The 23,990-nt window shown below is 38.4% G+C and overlaps 1 protein-coding gene and 1 long non-coding RNA gene across 12 annotated transcripts in view; one reads left to right on the forward strand and one right to left on the reverse strand.

Annotated features, from left to right (window-relative positions):
* ANKRD42 (ankyrin repeat domain 42) overlaps positions 1-23,990 on the forward strand; it is a 122,137-nt gene that overhangs the window by 34,894 nt on the left and 63,253 nt on the right. For 7 of the 11 annotated variants that reach the window (XR_010121377.1, XR_010121375.1, XR_010121376.1 and 4 more), the window contains exons 7-10: positions 2,859-2,984; positions 12,660-12,765; positions 17,024-17,199; positions 21,535-21,661. Coding sequence is in view for 6 of the 11 variants with exons in the window: in XM_055281275.2 (XP_055137250.1) it covers positions 2,859-2,984; positions 12,660-12,765; positions 17,024-17,199; positions 21,535-21,661 (535 nt within the window). In the remaining 5 variants the exon portion in view is untranslated. The remainder of the gene's footprint in view (positions 1-2,858; positions 2,985-12,659; positions 12,766-17,023; positions 17,200-21,534; positions 21,662-23,990) is intronic. The other 4 variants (XR_008658316.2, XM_063641486.1, XR_008658317.2 and 1 more) reach the window with 3 other exon arrangements.
* Positions 14-23,420, reverse strand: LOC134736909 (uncharacterized). Its single transcript, XR_010121386.1, has 3 exons — positions 23,390-23,420; positions 21,701-21,795; positions 14-688 (listed from the first exon to the last, which is right to left on the reverse strand). It is a non-coding gene; the product is annotated as an uncharacterized lncRNA (long non-coding RNA).

A 23,990-nucleotide genomic window follows, 5' to 3' on the forward strand; every position in this document is an offset into this window, starting at 1 on the left:
TATGTTCTAGCATATAATGTGATGATGATGATAATGGTAATATAATGAGTAGAATCAGTAACTAGGAACAGAAGATATAAGGCAAATTATATATGTTATATGTAAAAATATAAACATGTTTAATATATAACATATTAAAATTTATTACATATCATTGTCTATACATTCATCCAAATTCTTTATTATGAAATATTTTAGACAAAAATGTGTAGAGGTTGGTTACAGTGGTGCATGCTGGTAATTCCAGAACTTCAGGAGTCTGAGGTGAGTGGATTGCTTGAGCCCAGAAGTTTGAGACCAACCTGGGAAATATAGTAAAACTCTGTCTCTACAAAAAATACAGAAATTAGCTGGATATGGAGGCACGCCTGTAATCCCAGCTACTTGGGAGGCTGAGGTGGGAGGATGGATTGAGCCCAGGAAGTCAAGGCTACAGTGAACCGTGATTGTACCTCTGCACTCCAGCCTGGGTGACAAAAAAAACAAAAAAAACGATTAACATAATGAGCAGTGAATCACTAAATTTAAGAATAAAATATAGAGGCCAGATGCGGTGGCTCACGCCTGTAATCCCAGCTACTCAGGAGGTTCAGGCAGGGGAATCACCTGAACCTGGGAGGTGGAGGTTGTGGTGAGCTGAGATCATGCAATTGCACTCCATCCTGTGCAGCAAGAGCGAAACTCCATCCTGGGGAAAAAAAAAAAAAAGAATAAAAGATAGAGTTGAAACCCTTTGGATCTCTCTCCCTAATACCATTACCTTTTCTTCCTCCTCAAGGGTAAACTATTATTTTAGATTTTTCATTCCATTCTGTGGTTTTATATTTTAGTTATATATATGAGTTGGGGTCTCACTATGTTTCCCAGGCTGGTCTCAAACTCCTGGTCTCAAGTGATCCTCCTGCCCCAGCCTCCCCACAAAGCACTGGGATTACAGGCATGGGCCACTGCATCCAGCCTGTATTGTTCTTTATGTGCATTATTTTTTATTGTTGTATTGTTATTTTATTTGTTTCTCCTTCAAATATTTTCCATCTGTTCAATCTGCAGATGTGGAACTTGCAGGTATGGAGGGCCAGCTGTACATCTATACACATACATATGTACACATACACACACACACATACACACACACATACACACACACAACTGAAAGTACCTAACCTGATCTCTAGCATATAGTTGATGCTTAATAAAATGTCTTCAATGATAGTAACTACATAAACTGAGTCCTTACTAAAAATGCCAGACATGATAGTAAGCACTTGTAAAGATTGCATCGTTTTGTCTCTTACTTTGGGAGGCCGAGGTGGGCGGATCACGAGGTCAGGAGATCGAGACCACGGTGAAACCTCGTCTCTACTAAAAATACAAAAAAAAAAAAATTATCCGGGTGTGGTGGCGGGCGCCTGTAGTCCCAGCTACTCGGAGAGGCTGAGGCAGGAGAATGGCGTGAACCCGGGAGGCGGAGCTTGCAGTGAGCCGAGATTGCGCCACTGCACTCCAGCCTGGGCGATAGAGCGAGACTCCGTCTCAAAAAAAAAAAAAAAGAGATCTTCTTGATACTTGGATACCAAAGAATTCATAATTTAACCCTCTCAACAAATCTGAAATGTAGCTATTCTCATTTTTACATATGGAAAGAAACAACCTAGAATAGCCAAAGAATATTTTTAAAATAACAAAGTTGGAAGGACTTACACTACTTGATTTTAAGACTTTTACTATAATGCTACAGTAATCAAGGCAGTGTGTAGTAATGGCAAACAGACATACAGATCAGTAAGACAGAATACAACAAAGACCAGCAAGAGTAGGGCATGATGGTGCATCCTGTAATCCTAGCTACCCGGGAGGCTGAGGTGGGAGGATTGCTTAAGCCCAGGAGTTCAAAGTTACAGTGAGCTGTGACCACACCTCAGTGACAAAGTGAGACCCTGCCTCTAAACAAAACAAAACAGTATGACAACTATTTACATAGCATTTCTATTGTATTAGGTATTGTGAGTAACCTAGAGATTATTTAAAGTATATGGGAGGGAGGATGTGCATAGGTTATGTGCAAATATTATACCATTTTATATAAGGGACTTGGGCATCCACAGATTTTGGTATCTTTGGGGGTCCTGGAACCCTTAGGATTCCAAGGGATGACTCTATATGTGTGTGCACATACACACTTCTTATCTGCTTCTAGTATATTTTGCTGTTTTCACTATCTTGCAAGCAGAGAAGGAGAGGTCTGTGCAACTGCAGGCCATGAGAACAAGTGTGTCTGTATTTATTTATTTTTTTGAGATGGAATCTCACTCTCGGCTCACTGCAACCTCCACCTCCCAGGTTCAAGTGATTCTCCTGCCTCAGCCTCCTGAGTAGCTGTGATTACAGGCGTGAGCCACCACACCCGGCTAAGTTTTGTATTTTTAGTAGAGACAGGGTTTCACCATGTTGGCCAGGCTGGTCTCGAACTCCTGACCTCAAATGATTCACCCACCTCAGCCTCCCAAATTGCTGGGATTACAGGCGTGAGCCACCACGCCCGGCTTCCAAGTGTGTCTTTATCCAAAGGGTTTTAAATGACCATCCCCTGTGTTTTGTGGTGGTATGAGAGAGAAAGAGAGTATGGCTAAAAATTGTCCTGGTACAATACTTCTGGCATGTTTGAAGTCCTGAGGGGAAAAGGAGTAGAATGATTAGTAATAATCTCATTTTATAATTCTCTTTTTACTGCTAGTCATCAACTGAACTCATCCCATTACAACAGCCTTATATTTGAAGGCTGAAATATATGACAGCTTAAGACAGGGAAAAGAATAAACTCTTGTGTTTATTGAAATGCTGAATTTTTTTATTCACAGCTTTAGCATTTCCAGGTCATGTGGCTGCCTTTAAGGGTGATTTGGGGATGCTTAAGAAATTAGTAGAAGATGGAGTAATCAATATTAATGAGCGTTCTGATAATGGATCAACTCTTATGCATAAAGGTGAGTTATGATTCCTCCTTTCAGTTCGGATACAATAGCTGCTGAGTTATTAATCTTTTAAAGTAATTATCAATCAGAAACACATGAAACATGAAACTTTTTTCTGATACCCTAGCAGATATCAGTCTATCTTGTGTGGTATATAGAATGCCTAATTTTCAAATCAAGTGTAATGTTTCTTTTATGATGCCAGATAGTCATGCATTATCTTATTCAAGGGTAATTCCAATAAAATTTCTATAGTGACATTGTCATGTTAGTTAAGATGTGAAATGTACTGCTAGAGAAGTTTCTTAGGATAACATTTTTTTTTTAATGAAAATATTCTTTTATTTTATTTTATTTTATTTTTAAAGATTTTCTTTTTTTTAAATTTTATTATTATACTTTAGGTTTTAGGGTACATGTGCACAATGTGCAGGTTTGTTACATATGTATCCATGTGCCATGTTGGTTTGCTGCACCCATTAACTCGTCATTTAGCATTAGGTATATCTCCTAATGCTGTCCCTCCCCCTTCCCCCCATCCCACAACAGTCCCCAGAGTGTGATGTTCCCCTTCCTGTGTCCATGAGTTCTCATTGTTCAATTCCCACCTATGAGTGAGAACATGCGGTGTTTGGTTTTTTGTCCTTGCGATAGTTTACTGAGAACGATGCTTTCCAGTTTCATCCATGTCCCTACAAAGGACATGAACTCATCATTTTTTATGGCTGCATAGTATTCCATGGTGTATATGTGCCACATTTTCTTAATCCAGTCTATTGTTGTTGGACATTTGGGTTGGTTCCAAGTCTTTGCTATTGTGAATAATGCCACAATAAGCATACGTGTGCATGTGTCTTTATAGCAGCATGATTTATAGTCCTTTGGGTATATACCCAGTAATGGGATGGCTGGGTCAAATGGTATTTCTAGTTCGAGATCCCTGAGGAATCGCCACACTGACTTCCACAATGGTTGAACTAGTTTACAGTCCCACCAACAGTGTAAAAGTGTTCCTATTTCTCCACATCCTCTCCAGCACCTGTTGTTTCCTGATTTTTTAATGATGGCCATTCTAACTGGTGTGAGATGGTATCTCATTGTGGTTTTGATTTGCATTTCTCTGATGGCCAGTGATGATGAGCATTTTTTCATGTGTTTTTAGGATAACATTTTAAAAATGACCTATTAATTCATACTAAAATGGAAATCATCCCTCTCTCTCTCTCTCTCTTTTTTTTTTTTTTTAGACCGGGTCTGGTTCTGTCACCCAGGTTGGAGTGCAGGTGGAGACCTCCTGGGCTCAAGTCATCCTCCCAAGCTCAGCCTCCCGAGTAGCTGGGATTATAGGCATGTGCCACCACACCGGGCTAATTTTTTGTCTTTTTAATAGAGATGGGGTTTCACCATGTTGGCCAGGCTGATCTTGAACTCCTGGCCTCAAATGATCCACTTGCCTTGGCCTCCCAAAGTGCAGGATTACAGGCGTGAGCCACCATGCCTGGCCTGATGGCAGGTGATTCTTACTAAACTCTTAGAGTAAAATGATAGTAGGCTTATTAATATAATCATGTGTTTGAATTGGACTTTATTTCACAAGTACTTCTGGCAGTCCTCAGATCATATATTATGTTCCCATTGGTTAGGTTTTTAGCTTACTTTGTTTAATCCATAATGTATCTCAAAGTATAGAATCTAAATGCTATGTGTACCAATAGTTTTATAAGCGAGGGAAGTGAGAAGAGATGGGATGCAAAGGATGTTTTCTCCTACAGAGAGAGAGGTCCACAGATTGGTGAGCTCTGTGCCCTAGATTTGGAGTATCTCACTCCATCCATTTCTGCTGGCCATCCAGGAGTTAAACTCTCTACTGTGAGATATGTGAATGGGGAGGAGGCTTAACGTGTATCTAAAGTTTTTTTTTTTCTTTTTTTTTAAATGTGGTTTCTTGGAGCAAAGCCGCTGTCTGAGTTTACTAGGGCTGATACAACAAAATGCTGCAGACTGGATGGCTTAAGCAACATAAATTTATTTTCTCAGAGTTCCGGAGGCTAGAAGTCTGAGGTGAAGGTAGCAGCAGGTTTGGTTTTTTTTTGAGGCTTCTTTCTTTGGCTTATAGATGACCTGCTGCCTTCTTGCTATACCCTCACATAGTCTTTCCTCTGTGCATGACCATGTTTGTGTCCTCATCTCCTCCTCTTGTAAGTAAATTAGTCAAATTGGATTAGGGCCCACCCATATCACCTTATTTTTCCTTAGTTACCACTTTAAAGGCCTTATCTCCAAATACAGTTGGACTCTGAGGTACTGGAGGTTAGGACTTCAACATAATGAATTTTGAGGGGAACACAATTCCTCCTATAACACATCCATTTTATAGCCCCTATTTCATATCCTACATATGTTTTTTATTGCTAATGTGTGTGTGGGGGGGTGTCATTTAGACACAGTAGCAAAAGATAGGCTCACTCATGGTGCTCATAGTACATCTATGTGGGGACAGTAAAGTAAGTTTCATTGATAGCTAGTTTTCAGCCTGTCCTAGTCATTTCTTCACCACTTGAACTGAGAGAAATGAGGGATCTGGAAGCAGGTTCTAAAGAGACTGTTCTACATCAACAAGGTGTTTTTAATATAGATGTTGGAAGGTGGGAAGGTGAAAGTGATAAGGAGCCAAAAGAGTTTGCTCTTTACCCTCTCTTCATGAGTCCATCTATCAAGGACTCCTAGGGCTAGGAGTGGATCAGATGGTGTGGTGGAGGGGGATTATAAGTCGCTACAGCTGGAAAAGAGCATTGTTGGGGGACATTTACCTTTTCTTTTTTTCTTTTTAATTTTTATGGGTACATAGTAGGTGTATATATTTATGGGGTGTGTGAGATGTTTTGATACAGACAGGGAATGTGAAATATTCACATCATGGAGAATGGGGTATCCATCCTCTCAAGCATTTATCCTTTGTGTTATAAACAATCCAGTTACCTTCTTTTAGTTATTTAAAAATGTACAATTAAGTTATTATTGACTATAGTCACCCTGTTGTGCTATCAAATAGTCTCACTCTGTTGCCCCGGCTTGAGTGCAATGGGGCTATCACGACTCACTGCAGCCTTGACCTTCTGGGCTCAGGGGATCCTCTCACTTCAGCCTCCTGAGTAGCTGGGACTACAGGCATATGCTACTATGCCTGGCTAATTTTTTGTATTGTTTGTAGAGACAGGGTTTTGCCATGTTGCCCAGGCTGACCTCGAACTCCTGACTCAAGTGATCCACCCACCTTGGTCTTCCAAAGTGCTAGGATTACAGGCATGAGGCACTGCGTCCAGTCCCATGCTTTCTATTTTTTGGTACCCTTTAACTATCCCTACCTCCCTCTGACTCCCCTACTACCTTTCCCAGCCTCTGGTAACCATCCTTCTACTCTTTGTGTCCATGAGATCAATTGTTTTGATTTTTAGATCCCACAAATAGATGAGAACATGCAAAGTTTGTCTTTGTGTGCCTGGCTTATTTCACCTAACATGATGATCTCCAGTTCTATCCATGTTGTTGCAAATGACAAGATTTTATCCTTTTTTTTTTTTTTTTTTTTTTTTTTGAGATGGAGTCTCACTCGGTCACCCAGGCTGGAGTGAAGTGGCGTGATCTCTGCTCACTGCAACCTCTGTCTCCTGGGTTCAAGCGATTCTCCTCCCTCAGCCTCCCCAGTAGCTGGGACTACAGGTGTGTGCCACTATGCCCGGCTAATTTTTTGTATTTTTAGTAGAGACGGGGTTTCACTGTGTTAGCCAGGATGGTCTTGTTTTCCTGACCTCGTGATCTGCCCACCTCGGCCTCCCAAAGTGCTGGTATTACAGGTGTGAAACACTGTGCCCAGCTGATCTTATTCTTTTTTATGGCGGATTAGTACTGCATTGTGTATATGTACCACATTTTCTTTATCCATTTATCTGTTGGTGGACACTTAGATTGCTTCCAAATCTTAGCTATTGTGAACAGTGCTGGAACAAACATAGGAGTGAAGATGTCTCTTTGATATACTGATTTCCTTTCTTTTGGGCATATACCCAGCAGTGGGATAGCTGGATTGTGTGGTAGCTCTACTTTTAGTGTTTTGAGGAACCTCCAAACTGTTCTTCATAGTGGTTATACAAATTTACATTCTCACCAACAGTGTGCGAGGGTTCCCTTTTCTCACATCCTCACCAGCATTTGTTATTGCCTGTCTTTTGGATATAAGTCATTTTAACTGGGGGGAGATGATATCTTATTTGTAGTTTTGATTTGCATTATTTGATGATCCATGATGTTGAGTACCTTTTCATATGTCTGTTTGCCATTTATATGTCTTCTTTTGAGAAATGTCTGTTCAGATCTTTTGCCCATTTAAAAATCAGATTATTAGAGTTTTTCCTATAGAGTTGTTTGAGTTTCTTATGTATTTTGGTTATTAATCCTTTGTCAGATGGGTAGTTTGCAAATATTTTCTCCCATTCTGTGGGTTGTCTCTTCACTTTGTTGATTGTTTCCTTTGCTGTGCAGAAGCTTTTTAACTTGATGTGATCCCATTTGTCCATGTTTGCTTTGGTTGCCTGTGCTTGTAGGGTGTTGCTCAAAACATTTTTGCCTAGACCAATGTCCTGGAGAGTTTCCCCAATGTTTTCTTTTAGTAGTTTCATAGTTTGAGGTCCTAGATTTAAGTCTTTATTCCATTTTGACTTGATTTTTGTATATGGTGAGAGATAGGGGTCTAGTTTTTTTCTTGTGCATATGGATATCCAGTTTTTTCCAGCACCATTTATTGAAGAGACTGTCTTTTTGCCAGTGTATGTTCTTGGCATCTTTGTCAAAAATGAGTTCACTGTAGGTGTGTAGATTTGTTTCTGGTCTATTAGTCAGGCATGATGGTGTGTGCCTGTAATTCCAGCTATTGGTCTATGTGTCTGTTTTTATGCCAGTATCATGCTATTTGGTTACTATAGCCCTATAGTATAATTTGAAATCAGGTAATGTGATTCCTTCAGTTTTGTTCTTTTTGCTTAAGATAGCTTTGGCTATTCTGGGTCTTTTGTGGTTCCATATAAATTTTAGCTTTTTTTTTTTTTTTTTTTTTCTATTTCCGTGCAGCATGTCATTGGTATTTAGATAGGGATTACAATGAATCTGTAGATTGTTTTGAGTAGTATGGACATTTTAACAATATTGATTCTTCCAGTCTATGAACATGGAATATCTTTCCATTTTTTGATGTCCTCTTCAGTTTCTTTCATCAGTGTTTTATGGTTTTCTCTATATAAATCCTTTATTTCTTTGGTTAATTCCTAGGTATTTAATTTTATTTGTGGCTATTATAAATGGGGTTACTTTTTTGATTTCTTTTTTGAATTGTTCACTGTTGGCATATAGAAATGCTACTGATTTTTGTATGTTGATTTCGTGTTCTGCAACTTTACTGAATTTGCTTATCAATTCGAATAGGTTTTTTGTGTGGGGTCTTTAGGTTTTTCCAAATATAAGATTATATCATTTGTAAACAAGGATAATTTGACTTCTTGCATTCCAATTTGGATGCCCTTTGTTTCTTTCTCTTGTCTGATTGCTCTAGCTGGGACTTCCAGTTCTCTGTTGAATAATAGAGATGAAAGTGGGCATCCTTGTGTTCCAGGTCTGAAAGGAAGGGCTTTCATATTCAGTATTATACTAGCTGTGGGTCTGTCATATATGACGTTTATTATGTTGAGTTTGTCCCTTCTATACCCAGTTTTTGAGGGTTTTTATTAAGAAGAGATGTTGAATTTTGTCAGGTGCTTTTATCAGCATCAGTTGAAATGATCATATGGTTTCTATCCTTCATTCTATTGATATGTATCATATTGATTGATTTGCATATGTTGAATCATCGGTGTATCACAGGGGTAAATCCCACATAGTTATGATGAAATGATCTTTCTAATGTATTGTTGAATTTGGTTTGCTAGTATTTTGTTGATTTTTGCATGAATATTCATCAGAGATACTGGCTTGTAGTTTTATTTTTTGATGTGTCTTTGTCTGGTTTTGGAGTCAGGGCAATATTGGCCTTGTAGAATGGATTTGGAAGTATTCCCTTCCTTCTGTTTTTCAGAATAGTTTGAGTAGGATTGGTATTAGTTCTTCTTTAAATGTTTGATAGAATTCAGCAGTGAAGCCATCGGGTCTGGGGCTTTTTTTTTTTTTTTTTTTTACTGGGAGACTTTTTATTATGGCTTTGATATCATTACTCATTATTGGTCTGTTCAAGCTTTGGGTTTCTTCCTGGTTCAATCTTGGTAGGTTGTATGTGTCTAGGAATTTATTTCTTCTAGATTTTCCAATTTATTGGTATATCGTTACTCATAGTAGCCACTAATGATCCATTGAATTTCTGCAGTATCAGTTGTAATGTCTCATTTTCATTTCTGATTTTATTTATTTGGATCTTCTCTCTTTTTTTCTTAGTCTGCATAAAGGTTTGTCTGTTTTGTTTAACTTTTCAAAAAAAGCTCAGCTGTTTGTTTCATTGATCTTTTGTATTTTCTTCATTTTAATTTCGTTTATTTCTGCTGTGATCTTTATTGTTTCTTTTCTTTTACTAATTTTGTATTTGGCTTGATCTTGGTTTTCTTGTTAAGATGCATCATTAGATTTTGTTTTGTTTTGTTTTTGAGATGGAGTCTCACTGTGTCACCCATGCTGGAGTGCAGTGGTGCCATCTTGGCTCATTGCAACCTCCACCATCTGGGTTCAAGCAATTCTCCTGACTCAGCCTCCCAAGTGGCTTGGATTACAGGCATGTGTCATCATGCCCGACTGATTTTTATATTTTTAGTAGAGACGGGGTTTCACCGTGTTGGCCAGGCTGTTCTTGAACTCCTGACCTCAGGTGATCCACCTGCTTTGGCCTTCCAAAGTGCTGGGATTACAGGCATGAGCCACAGTGCCCGGCCTCATTAGATTTTTTGTGTGAAGTTTTTTCTCTTTTTTGATGTAGGCATTTGTAACTATAATATTGCCTCTTAGTACTGCTTTTGCTGTATCTCATAGGTTTTTGTATGTTGTGTTTCCATTATCATGTGTTTCAAGAAATTTTTCAACTTCCTTCTTAATTTTTTCATTGATCCTCCAGCCATTCAGAAGTACATTAAGACATTAGCCATTTCCTGGGTACCATCTATATGTTTATACTGTACTAAAATTGGTCATATAAAAGTTGACATCTGTTTATAATTTAATTCATGTTTCTCACATTTTATCACACTGCTTTTTCCTTTAGTTTTAATTTCATTTAGTAGATAAGCTGTGGTATTTATTATTGAGGCATTCTTTTTAGTTATTTAATAATTGTTTAGATCTGTGACTTCCCCTTTTTAAACTTGGTCTTAAATCTTAATTATTTCAAGTCATTTCTTAAAAATTTCTAACAACTATATAATTTTATCTTGTTCCTTTTAAAACATTGGTCAAATTAGTCATATATCCTAATCAATATTCAATAAAAATCTTGGGTAAAATTCTTTTATTGCATTTCATTGTAGATACATTACTTAACCTCTCTCCCTCCTGTTTTTAAACATTTCTCATGTGATAAAATGAAATGTTGGGCTAAATTCATTCTGTCTTGTAAAATTCAGCATTATCCATGCTCATAAATATGATTTTGTGACTCTTGATGACAGAAAAGATCACTATGTTGCCATTTTTGTCTAAAGTGGGGTTATTAATAGAGGTCTGAGAAATCCTGAAGTTTCTGTGTTAGTGGGTTCTGGATAGGCTGTAGGAGAGAGAGAAGCCCCAGACTCTGCAGAAGCCAGCTTGTAATTTGGCAGATGGCTCTGAGGCAGAGGACAACAGAACAAGAGTTCTTAGAGACTTGCCAGCTGGGCTGTAGGACTGTAGTGATAGGGTTGTTTCATCCCTTGATACTGCTCTGTGTCCTCTCTGTTGCCAGTAATGGAGGTGGGTTCGCTTTTTAAAGCACCAAATTAATACCCAAAGTTCCTGCTCTTTGATTCATTTTGCAAGGTCATGTATACATGTTCAGCACCAACCATGTGCCCGTACTGTGAGCCAGAATGAGATCTGGACCTTACTGTTAAAGAGTTACATAATTATACCATAAAAGAACTAGAGATTTCTGCCGGGCGCGGTGGCTCACGCTTGTAATCCCAGCACTTTGGGAGGCCGAGGCGGGCGGATCACGAGGTCAGGAGATCGAGACCACGGTGAAACCCCGTCTCTACTAAAAACACAAAAAATTAGCCGGGCGTGGTGGCGGGCGCCTGTAGTCCCAGCTCCTCGGAGAGGCTGAGGCAGGAGAATGGCGTGAACCCGGGAGGTGGAGCTTGCAGTGAGCCGAGATTGCGCCACTGCACTCCAGCCTGGGAGACAGAGCGAGACTCCGTCTCAAAAAAAAAAAAAAAAAAAAAAAAGAACTAGAGATTTCTTGTAAGATACGATGCAATTAATGGCCAAAAATAATTAGGTTGTTAAAATACATGTCATAGGAATTTGGGAATAGGAATTGAGGGATGGAAGAAGTTGCTAAGGATCAAATTATTGAGGAACTATTCGTAGGGATTTGGTAATAATACCTGATGTATATATACTACTTAATAGAGTGAAAAGCTCTTATCACATTTAATCCTTATTGCAGTTTTATAAAGCAGCAGTGTGCTTTGCTTATAAAATAATCCTGTATGTAAAAGATGAGGAAATTGATGTTTAGAGAAGTCAGGTGGCTTGACTGAGGTTAGATATATAGCTAGTAAGAGCAGAGCTAAGATTTCATTTTTTAAATGTATTCATTCACTCATCAACTCTTTAGACATCGATTGAGGGTCTATAAGTTGCAGCCACTTGCTGTCTTCTGGGGATATGAAGATTACAGCCCTGTCCTCACATCTTATTGTTTAATAGACCTAAACTCAAGTCTTTCTTTTAAGTCTATTCAGTTTGTTTTCTTCAGCTTCCTTGAGTTTCAAGATGGATGAAGAAGAATAGTTACAGGTTAAATGAGCACATTGTTGAGTGATTGGCTTTAGGTGGGAAGACACATAAGCAGAGTTGTGAAGGTGAAAATAAAGACAGCATATGTTATGAGGTGAAGATTTGGACAAAGGTGGTAAACAGTTTAGGTAATCAAGTGTGGCGTTACAGGCCTATAAATTTTGAGTTGTAAGAATCAGAAGAATACATATATATCATACATCTATCATATAAACATATGCTGAAGCAAGACTTTTTGAAGTCTGTGTGGGTCCTTATGGTTAGAATGTGCTCACATTCTTGTGAAATACAAGATTGGTTAGGAGCTATTTATAGCAGGAGATAAGCACTGGATAGTATTAGAAAAGCCTGGATTCTAGTTTCAAACTACTTTTTACTAGCTGTGTGATTTTAAATAAATAAATAACCTTTTTGAGTTTCAGCTTTTATATCCATATGTAAAATTATCTGTATGGGGCCTGAGCACAGTTGATTAAATAGTTGTTTAATGAATCAGTAAGTGAAATAGAGAAAATAATATTTGCCCAACGTACTTTTGCCAGTTACTGCAAGGATCAATACTTAAGTAAGTACTCTATAATGGTACTGTCCAAAATTTTAGAAAATTGTTACTAATAACTAACTTTTTTGTGTGTAATTCCTGTTCTTTTTCCTTTTTTTGAACAGCTGCTGGACAAGGCCACATAGAGTGTTTGCAGTGGTTAATTAAAATGGGAGCAGACAGTAGTATTACCAACAAAGCAGGGGAGAGACCCAGTGATGTGGCAAAGAGGTATAAATCTCTGTCTTCTTTACTCCTTTCTTTTGTCTTTAAAGTTTTGCATATACTTTTTTGGACTCAAAAATCTCTGAAGATTTAATGGAATTTTAGAGGACTCAATCAAATACGGAGGGAATGACTATTTTCAAGCTGAATTTACAGCTGCCATTATATCAGCTTTTCCTTTTCAAGCAGTAATTCTCAACTGGGAGGTGATGTTTTCCCCTTTCCTCATGGGAGGGGTCTTTGGAAATGTGGGGGAAGGTTGTCACAATGACCAGAGACCTTCACCAGCTGGAGGTCAGGTGTAGGAATGCTAAATGTTCAGCAGTGCTCAGAACAGTAATGCACGATTTGTCCCATCCAAATGCCTGTAGCATTGCCTGTTAAGAAATGCTGTGTGATAAAAATAAATAGTCAACATTAATAATAGAAAAATAAGTAACATGGATTTTGAAACATATTTTGCAATTTACATCCGAATTAAATATAGCATGTATTTTTAAACCTAGCCAGCTCATTCAGGTTAGGTTCTCAAGAAATATTTACTCCGTCTGTTTGTTTATTTGGTTGTTCTTTCATTCAGCTTCCCATATACTTAACCATATTCCAAGTTCTGTGATTAGTGGTAGAAATACAAAGGGGAGAAAACGCAGTCACCACCCTCAAGGAGTTTACAGTATTGTGGAGAGACAAATATGCAAATAAAATTCTTATTAATTCTAATCATTATACTGTATTACATGGTATGTGTAAGGTACACTAAGAATATAGAAAAGAGTCTTTCTGTCTGAAAGTTGTAAGGGAGAAACTTTAATACAGAGGATGGTAAAAGTTATGAAGGAAACTGCATGGGGACAGAATTTAGATAGATGTCAAAGAAAAAAACTTTTTTTTTTGAGGAAGCAACATGTATGTTGACACTTGTAAGCATAAGTGTAAATGTAAGGAGGAGTTGTTAAGATAACACCTTATATGTTTGAAGAACTGCATGTGGATTAGAAGGCTGGAATCTAAACTAGGAGTGTGGGGTAACAATGGCAGATGAGGCTTGATAGTATGCTCTGGTCCAATCATTTGCTAAGTTGCCACGAGACTTTTGTTTGTGAGCTCGTGTTCCCTAAAATTTTGTTTATGGAATTTCTTTGTTGCCTTGGAGTGTGGTTTTGTTGTACCATGTACCTGGGATCATTATCAGCTCAAGTCGATTTTATTGGTTTAAAACGGCTTTATCAAGGTATAATTGACATACAATAAAATGCATATATTTATATAGTACAACTGATGAGTTTTGATATATGCATGTCCTGTGAAACCATTGCCACAATTAAGATGGTGAACATATTCATCACCCTCAAAGTCTCCTGCCACTTTATAACCTCTCTCCCTTTGACTGCTCTCCAGTGTGCCCAAGTAAATGCTGATCTGCTTCCTGTCACTGTAGATTAGTTTGCACTTTCTAGAGTTTTATATAAATGGAATCATACGACATATATTTATGTCTGTCTTCTTTCACTCAACATAATTATTTTGAGATTTATCTATGTGTATTAGCAGTTCATTTCCTTCTTACAGCTGAGTAGTAGAATTCCGTAGTATTCCATAATTCAGTTATCCAGTCACAGGTTGAAGGACATCTTGATTGTAGTTCATTTCCTTCTAACAGCTGAGTAGAATTCTATAGCATTCCGTAATTCGATTATCCACTCACAGGTTGAAGGGCATCTTTATTGTATCATTTTTTGGTGGTTGTGAATAAAGCTGCTGTAAATATTACTGTACAGGTTTTTGTGTTAACATGTTTTCAATTCTTTGGTAAGTCTATGAGTAGGATTGTTGGGCCATATGCCAAGTGTGTGTTTAACTTTATAAGAAACTGCCGAAGTGCCTTCCAAAGTGGCCATACAGATTTGCATTTCTTGGGGCTGGGTGCAGTGGCTGACATCTGTAATCCCAGCACCTTGGGAGGCCAAGGCTGTGGATCACTTGAGGTGAAGAGTTCAAGACCAGTCTGGCCAACATGGTGAAACCCTGTCTCTACTAAAAAAGAAAAATTTAGGCTGGGCGTGGTGGCTCACGCCTGTAATCCCAGCACTTTGGGAGGCCGAGGTGGGCGGATCACCTGAGGTCAGGAGTTCGAGATCAGCCTGACCAACATGGAGAAACCCCGTGTCTACTAAAAATACAAAATTAGCCAAGCGTGGTGGCGCTTGTCTGTAATCCCAGCTACTCAGGAGGTTGAGGCAGGAGAATTGCTTGAACCTGGGAGGTGGAGGTTGCCGTGAGCCGAGATTGTACCATTGCACTCCAGCCTGGGCAACAAGAGTGAAACTCTGTCTCAAAAAAAAATAAATAAATAAATAAATAAATAATTCAAAAAATTAGCTGGGTGTGGTGGCGTGCACCTGTAGTCCCAGCTACTACTCAGGAGGCTGAGGCAGGAGAATTGCTTGAAGCAGGTAGGCGGAGGTTGTGGTGAGCCTAGATCACACCACAGCACTCCAACCTGGGCGACTGAGCTAGACCCTCACAAAAAAGTTTGCATTTCTGTCAGCAATGGATGTCAATTTCTGTTGTTCCACATTCTCACCATCATTTGGTATTGTCAGGGTCTTTTTTTAATTCTAGTAATGAAATAGGTATGTAGTGGTAGCTCATTGTGGTTTTAATTTGCATTTTCTAATGAAAAATGATTTTGAGCATCTTTTAAATATACATACTTGGCATCTGTATATTTTCTTTGATGAAGTGATTATTCAGATCTTTTGCACACTAAAAATTGAATTGTTTTCTTGATGTTGAGTTTTAAAGGTTCTTTGTATATTCTGGATACTAGTTCTTTCTCAGATATATACTTTGCAAAGATTTCCCTTTTTTACCAGTTGTATCTTGTTTTTTCATTCTCTTAAGGTCTTTGAAGAGCAAAATTTCTTACTAATTTATCCTCTTATGGATTATGATTTTGGCGTCATATCTAAAGAAGTCTGATTAACACAAAGTCATAAAAATTTTCTTTTATGTTTTCTTTTAGAAGTTAGTATTAGCTTTTATATTCAGGTCTGTGATCATTTTGAGTTAATTTTTGTATATGATATGAGTCCAAGTTCTTTTTTTGCGTATGGATATCCAGTTCTAGGCTATTTGTTTAAAAGACTATCCTTTCTCCACTGCTTTTGTGCCTTTGTCAGATCAGTTCTTGATGTATGTGTGGGCTTAATTCTGAACTATTTTATCCATTGATCTATTTGTATATTTTTGTATCAACATCAAATAGGTGATTGAATACTATGGGTGTATCTGAAGTTTTCTGTAATTTCTGGTCCACATTTTTTTCTCATGCACCAAAATGCTTGGTGTGGGTGTAGTGTTATTTTAGAGATAACTTTGAATCTAGCATAAAGTAAGCACTCAGTAAATGAAACCTGTTAAATTACAACCTAGTAGTAGAGATAATGAATTCTATAAACCTTACAACTTCCTGCATATGTTTATTACTATGTCTTTAGTGATTTGCAGTATCTGGTAGGAGGTAATGTGTGTGTTTGGTTATGTAAGTATGAGAAAATAGGATTTAAGGTTTTTATGTTTAGCAAGTAATTCTTCAAGTTGTAAAAAAAATATTAAAAATTCCAGTTAGCAAAACTGTGGAAAAATATGCAGATTGCATACAATCACAACAACAACTCCAAAACCAAGAGTACATTACTGGAACCTTCATAGAGATGCAGGAAAGATTAAGGAGAATTAGAAAACATGAATGGAAAGGTCATTATTTTTTCATTAAATTTCAAAGCCGTACCAAATGCTTTGGCTTGAGGAAGGGTGAAGATAGAGGGGGCTAGAGCTATATTAATAGCTCTAAAACTGGAATGAAAATGAATTCTATAATCTAAATTAGGCCAAGAAAAGGCAATAACTGTAGGTAATCAAGGAGGGTGGTTCTGGGCCTTCTATTCAGTTGAGCAGCTTTGCTTGAGAGCATACTGCATATTCCTTTGATATTGGATCTCCATTTCCAGTGTATTTTTGCCAATAAAAATTAATGGAATCAGTGTTTAATATGAATAATTGTCCTTAGTGCCAAGTAATTGAGTTTCTTACATAGTTGAATATATGTCAAATTGTCACTGACCTTCAGATTTTGGCTCCTTGGCTGGTGAGTGGATTGATGGCAGGGTGTACAGAGTGTAATTCCCTAAGTCAAGTGCAAGCTGCAGTTTCAGTTTGAAGAAGATTGTGGATCTGGTTAGTTATTGATTCTTTTCTACAGGTTTGCCCATTTGGCAGCAGTGAAGCTGTTAGAGGAGCTACAGAAATGTGATATAGATGATGAAAATGAAATCGATGAAAATGATGTGAAATATTTTATAAGACATGGTGTTGAGGGAAGCACTGATGCCAAGGATGATTTATGTCTGACTGACTTGGATAAAACAGATGCCAGAAGTAAGTATGCTGCCTCTGTTGTGATTTATCCTTTCAGAAATACCACAGCCACTTTTTACCACAAATGTGGAAACTATTCTAAAGACAAATACTGCCTACAAAGTAAAATAATTTGATATTTTTGGAGGAACCAGAACTAATACAAGCTTTTGTACTAGGGTTGTTAAACATATAAAAAGTATGAGACATAATCTCTGTCCCTCAGGGGGTGGAAAGTTATATAAGAAAATACTTAAGTATTTTCTTCAGTGGATCAAGGAAGCAGGGAAAGAGACATCTCAAGGATTTCCATGGTTAGTTGGCAAATGATTGTTATAGATAATAATAGCAACAAATATTTATTGTCTACTATGTGCCAGACACTGTTGTAGTTATTGAAGTAATGGTGAACAATACAAAGGAACTTCATTCGAACGGTGGTAGTCAGGAGGGAGGGTGATAAATAATTGATAAGAAAATAGATATATAAAGAAAATAGAGTAGAGTGGTGCTGTAGATAAGAAAGTCATTAGGCCTCTCTGAGGTGGTGATGTTTGAGCAGAGACCTGAGTGATGAGAATGAGTCATATTAAGATCTTGGAAGAACGTGCCAGCAGAGGGAGCAGTGCATGTAAAGGCCATTATGTAGCATTGAGAATGGTCAGTGTGGCTTGGGTAGAATCCCTAAGGAAGTGGCGACAGATTGCTTTGAAAGGTAAGCAGGGGCCCAGTCAGATCATGTAGGGCCTAATAAGGATTTTAGATTTACATTTTTATTTGTTCATTTTCCCCCTTTTTTCACTACAAAACCTCAGCATATAGATTTTATTTTAAATAGAAAGCCTTTTGTTGGGATTCAGGGTGGGGAATGATGTGATCTGATTCACATTTAAAAACAGTATCACTGTACCTGTTGGGTGGGTGATAGACTGGGAGGTGGAAAAGAGCATAGCATTTCAGATGGGGTATGAATTAGGTGGGAAGAGAACATACTCCACCTAACAATATAAGGTTGGATGAAGTTCCTGATATAATTATATCCTGATGCCAAGGATACTAAATTAGAATTGTACAAGAGCAGATGTAGAATATCTGCACAGATTTCCTGGGCTCCTAGAGTTCCTGATGTAGGCCTGTAACTACCAGTGATATTGGACATCTCCATTGTTTTGCTTCCGCCCTTTCATACTAGAGGCTTTCATCACTGTTTAAGAAGAGCTTACATTAATATTCTATGTATTCCCTTTAAGCAATATATATATATATATATATATATATATATCCTGGTTCTTGAAAAAAATCAGCATCAGTAAGATCATACTTTGTTGGGAATATAGAGTGAAAGCCAAGCCAAGATCTTGTTTGCCTTGACTGTTTTTGCTTCCAGATTTCTGGTGTTGTGGAAAGCCCGTTTTCCTTTATAGGACAAGAGTGGAAGCAGGGAAATCAGTTAGGGGGCTGTGGCTATAGTTCAGGAGGGAGTTGTTTATGGCTTGGACTGGAGTGGAGATGATGGGGATAATGAGAAGTGAGATTTGGGTGTATTTAGAAGAGAGAAAGATGTAGGATTTGCTGATAGATGTGGCTATGAGGTGTTAGAAAAAGAGGGTAATCAAGGATGACAGATTTCTGGCCTGGGGAATTCAGTGAATTGTAGTAGTTTTTTTTTGTTTTGTTTTTTTGTTTTTTGTTTTTTTAGACGGAGTCTCACTCTGTTGCCAGGCTGGAGTGCAGTGGCATGATCTTGGCTCACTGCAACCTCCACCTCCCGGGTTCAAGCGGTTCTCCTGCCTCAGCCTCCCGAGTAGCGGTGACTACAGGCATGTGCCACCACAGCCAGCTAATGTTTGAATTTTTAGTAGAGATGGGTTTCACCATGTTGGTCAGGCTGGTCTTGAACTCCTAACCTTGTGATCCACCCATCTTGGCCTCCCAAAGTGCTGGGATTACATGCATGAGCCACTGTGCCCAGCCACACCACATTTTCTTTATCCAGTCTTCTGTTGATGGGCATTTAGGTTGATTCCATGTTTTTGCTATGTGACTAATGCTGCGATGAACATGTGTGCATGTGTCTTTATAGTTTGAATATAGTGTGAATATAGTATGAATATAGTATGATATATATTCCTTTGGGTACATACCAATAGTGGGGTTGCTGGGTCATGTGTTAATTCTGTTTTGAGTTCTTTGAGAAATCGCCAAACTGCTTTCCACAATGGTTGAACTAATTTACACTCCTACCAGCAGTGTATAAATGTTCTTTTCTCCACAACCTCCGCAGCCGTCTGTTGTTTTTTGACTTTTTAATAATAGCCATTCTGACTGATGTGAGATGGCATTTCACCGTGGTTTTGATTTGCATTTCTCTAATGATTACTGATGTTGAGCATTTTTTCATATGCTTGTTGTCCATGTGTATGTCTTCTTTTGAAAAGCATTTCTTCTCTGTGAGGATTAAAATGTGTAACGTACTTAGTGTAGTGTCTCGACATCACAGACACTGCATAAATACATGATTTTTATTGTTTTCATTGGAAATTTCCTCTTTTGTTGAATTGAAATCTTTCTTCCTGGAGCTAATTCCAATAAATCTTAGTTCTTACCTCTGAGGACCCCGTAGAACAGGCTTTACAAAACATAGACTTTCAAATATTAGTGAAATTATTATATAAGCTAAATACTCACTGCTCTTTCAGTCTTTTCCGACATTTTTATCTTAATCCCCTCTACCTTCTTACTAGTGGTTATGGTGGTTCCCAAACCTGTCTGCCCTTGAGAATTGTCTGAGGAGACTTATTTATTTATTTATTTGTTTATTTATTTATTTATTTATTTAGAGACGGAGTCTCGCTCTTGCCCAGGCTGGAGTGCAGTGGCGCAATCTCGGCTCACTGCAAGCTCCGCCTCCTGGGTTAAAGTGATACTCCTGCCTCAGCCTCCCAAGTAGCTGGATTACAGGCATGTGCCACCACATCCAGCTAATTTTTGTATTTTTAGTAGAGATGGGGTTTCACCATGTTGGCCATACTGGTCTTGAACTCCCAACCTCAAGTGATCCGCCTGCCTTGGCCTCTCAAAGTGTTGGGGTTATAGGCGTGAGCCACTGCACCCAGCCGAGGACCTTTTATTAAGTACGTATTCTTGAACTTGTAGGTCTGGAATGGGGCTCAGCACATAACGTTTTTAAAAAGCATCTCATTTGATTCAGGTGTATGCAGTTTAGAACCTGCAGCTCTAACCTGTTGATAGATAAATCATTGGTGTTAGGAACAAGAGGCTGTGATTTGCTAAGCTGGTCCTGTAAAGCAGAGTTTCTCAACTTCTGTACTCTTGACATTTTGGGCCAGATAATTATTTTGTTGAGGCAGGCTTTTCTGTGTGCACTGTGAGATGTTTAGTAGCATCCTGAGCCTTCACCTACTAGATGCCAGTAGCACCTCCCTGTTCCCCACTCTCAAGCTGTGACAAGCAAAACTTATTCAGAGGTTGCCAAATGACCCTTGGGGGAGAAAATTACCCCAGATAGAGAACCACTGCCATAAAGGATGGAGAATTCATAGTTCTGATAGTTGGAGAATAATTCAAAATATCTCTCAATATACTTCCTTCTCTTACTATTCTCTTGCATAGGTACTACAAGTGACCAATCATGAAATTTGTGGCTGGTACTTTAAAATCAAGCATATTTCAGTTTTTCTAATTTTCTTTTACATAGTAGATTGCACGTGGTCCTGTAATCCACCAGTAGTCCTAAAACACTGCTAGTCTTTTTTTTTTGAGACGGAGTCTTGCTCTGTTGTCAAGGCTAGAGTGCAGTGGTGTGGTCTCAGCTCACTGCAGTCTCTGCCTCCCGGGTTCAAGTGATTTTCCTGCCTCAGCCTCATGAGTAGCTGGGATTACAGGCATGTGCCAGCACACTGGCTAATTGTTGTATTTTTAGTAGAGACGGGGTTTCACCATGTTGGCCAGGCTGGTCTCGAACTCCTGACCTCAGGTGATCCACCCACCTCGGCCTCCCAAAGTGATGGGATTACAGGCGTGAACCACCGTGCCTGGTCAATACTGCTAGTCTTTTAAAACCTTCTTGTTCATAGCATTAATAGTCATAACAAACTGATACATGCTCCAGTAGCAGGGAAAGAATCCTCCATTTAGGTATTTCGTTGCGTGCTCATTTTAGTATTCTGTTACTGATATTTATCCTTCTTTGTATATACCAACCTTCCTCCCCTCCCCTCTCCAAACCATACAGACACTAGTCTAGAGGAAGAATATGCTCAAGAAGACCAGCACCCAGTGGACACATGAGCTGTTATATGTCTAACTAGGTTCCTACTCAACTCTGTCTTGCAGTGAGAGCTTACAAGAAAATTGTAGAATTGAGACACCTCCTGGAAATTGCTGAGAGCAACTATAAACACTTGGGAGGCATAACAGAAGAAGATTTAAAGCAGAAGAAAGAACAGCTTGAGTCTGAAAAGTAATGTCCTTAAAACTTTAATGATTTGTTTTTAAATACCTCTCTAAATGCCATGTGAGGGTTTGTTGATCAGCAACTTTTTCTTTCATTTTGCCAGAGGGTGTTAGGTTCCATCCTGTTTTTCTCCTAAGCCCCTAGATGACAAAGGAGTTAAGATTTTTAAATAATTGTGATAAAATACACATAAAATTACCATCTTAACCATTTTTTAAGTATACAGTTCAGTAGTGTTAAGTACATTCCCATTGTTGTGCAACCAATCTCCAGAGCTCTCTTCATCTTGCAAAACTGACATTCTAACATAGTCTCTGAACATTTCCATCAGGCTACACTGCCCATTCATAAATCTGAGACTAGGTCTTGTGTTCACTGATTATAGTACCCATCAGAGAATGCTCTTGCATCTAGAGGCAGTGAGCAAGTGCGTGGTTGTCTCTACCTTTCATTTCCTGCACCCTAAATTGGCTCTCTGGACAATGGGTACCTCTCTAATAGCAGTTGGCTCTTTATATCTGTGAGCTCCACATCGTGGATGCAACCAAACTTGGATAGACAATAATCAGGAAGAAAAAAAGGATGGTTGTGTCTGTGTTGAACATTTATAGACTTTTTTCCCTTTGTTATTATTCCGTAAATAATATGCTACAACTTATTGTATACTCTACAATAAGTAATCTAGAGATGATTCAGCGTATACAGGAGAATGCATATAGATTATATGCAGATACGTATGTACTATACCATTTTAATGTAAGAGACTTAGCATCCATGGATTTTGGTGTCTGGGGCTTCCTGGAACCAATTCCTCTTTGATACTGAGAGACTACTGTAGTTAATAGCTGCTGGGATAGAGGATGCCTCCAGCTTCTTTCATTCTACTGTCTCTCTGCTTGTCTATCTGCTTTCCAGAATGGACAGGGAACAGAGAGAGACAGGAGAGGAGACTTTGGATTTAATCAAACATGGGTCCAGAAAGAGAACCACACATGGATTCCCTTCTTTGTCCTCTGCTTTTCCTGCCTTTTCGTTTGGTTGTGTCTTGTTCCATCACACTCTTAGACTGCCTGTTTCCCTTTCCTCCACCTGTTTCCGAATCTAGTTCTGAAAGAGGTCTGCTAACTGTATTCAGAGTAACATCTAAATCTTTGATAAGGATTAATGTGGTTAAGCTGACATTTGGCTCTAGTTTAAAAGAAAGAAAATAAAAAATAATATAAGGATTAATGTGTCATTCTTCCATGGATGGGTACTTGAGAATTTAAACAGAAGGCAAAGCATTAGGCCAAAATACTCTTTTTTTTTCTGTTTTTTTTTTTTTTTTTCCCTGCTACCCTATTAACTGAAACTACCTCTTGATGTGATTTTAGACACTAGGAAGGTGTGGCAGACTGATTTTTTTGTTTTTGTTTTAAATCGGGGGCTTTCTTGGTATCTCACAAGTCATATCATATAGGTGGCTGTCCACTGCCTCTATACGGTTTGAAGTGTTTTGAGATGTAGATTTTTTTTTGGTGTTAGCCTTGGTCTAAGAGCCTAGCTGAAAGTTCTTAAATTCCTTGTAGTCTAGAAAAGTACCTCATGGTGGAAAAATTATTTCCTACTAATGAGCTTTAAATTTTGGTTTCCTTTGCTTTTCTTCTAAAGCAGATTACTATACTACCACTACAGCTGTTTGTATTACTTCTAAGCACTACTATATGCTGTGCGCCAGACAAGCCCCTTACATACTTTATCTCAGGCAGTCCTCACAACTCCATGACCTCTACAGATTAGGACACCAAGACTTAATATAGAGGTTAAGTAACTTGTGTAAACTCACAGAGAGAGTAGTAAGGGTGTGGGAGGTGGAGCCAGGATTTGAGCCTGAGTCTATGACTCTAACCCTGTTTAAGATCATTAAAATTTTAATAGTCTTTAATGGAACTTTTAGTCGAATTGTTATGGAATAGTCTCTCAGTGTGAAATATTATTAATGTAAGTGATTTTTCAACAGTTTTTAAAAAAATTGCTTTATGTTTGTGCCAGAATCCAGTTTCATAACAGCTGAGATGGCAGTGTTTCTTCTAAATTCCACCTTGAGTGAGTTTTAATTCTTCTTTAGCATTTGTTCTCCACTTTGTGTTAAGTGCATCTTTTTTTTTTTATTTGTTTTTGTTTTTTTTTGAGCCTGAGTCTCGCTCTGTCGCCCAGGCTGGAGTACAATGGCGTGATCTCAGCTCACTCCAACCTCTGCCTCCTGGGTTCAAGCAGTTCTCCCGCTTCAGCCTCCCAAGTAGCTGGAATTATTTTTTTATTTTTATTTTTTGTATTTTTAGTAGAGATAGAGTTT

The sequence above is a fragment of the Symphalangus syndactylus genome, chromosome 6 (genome assembly GCF_028878055.3).
Source record: "Symphalangus syndactylus isolate Jambi chromosome 6, NHGRI_mSymSyn1-v2.1_pri, whole genome shotgun sequence".
Taxonomy (NCBI): domain Eukaryota; kingdom Metazoa; phylum Chordata; class Mammalia; order Primates; family Hylobatidae; genus Symphalangus; species Symphalangus syndactylus.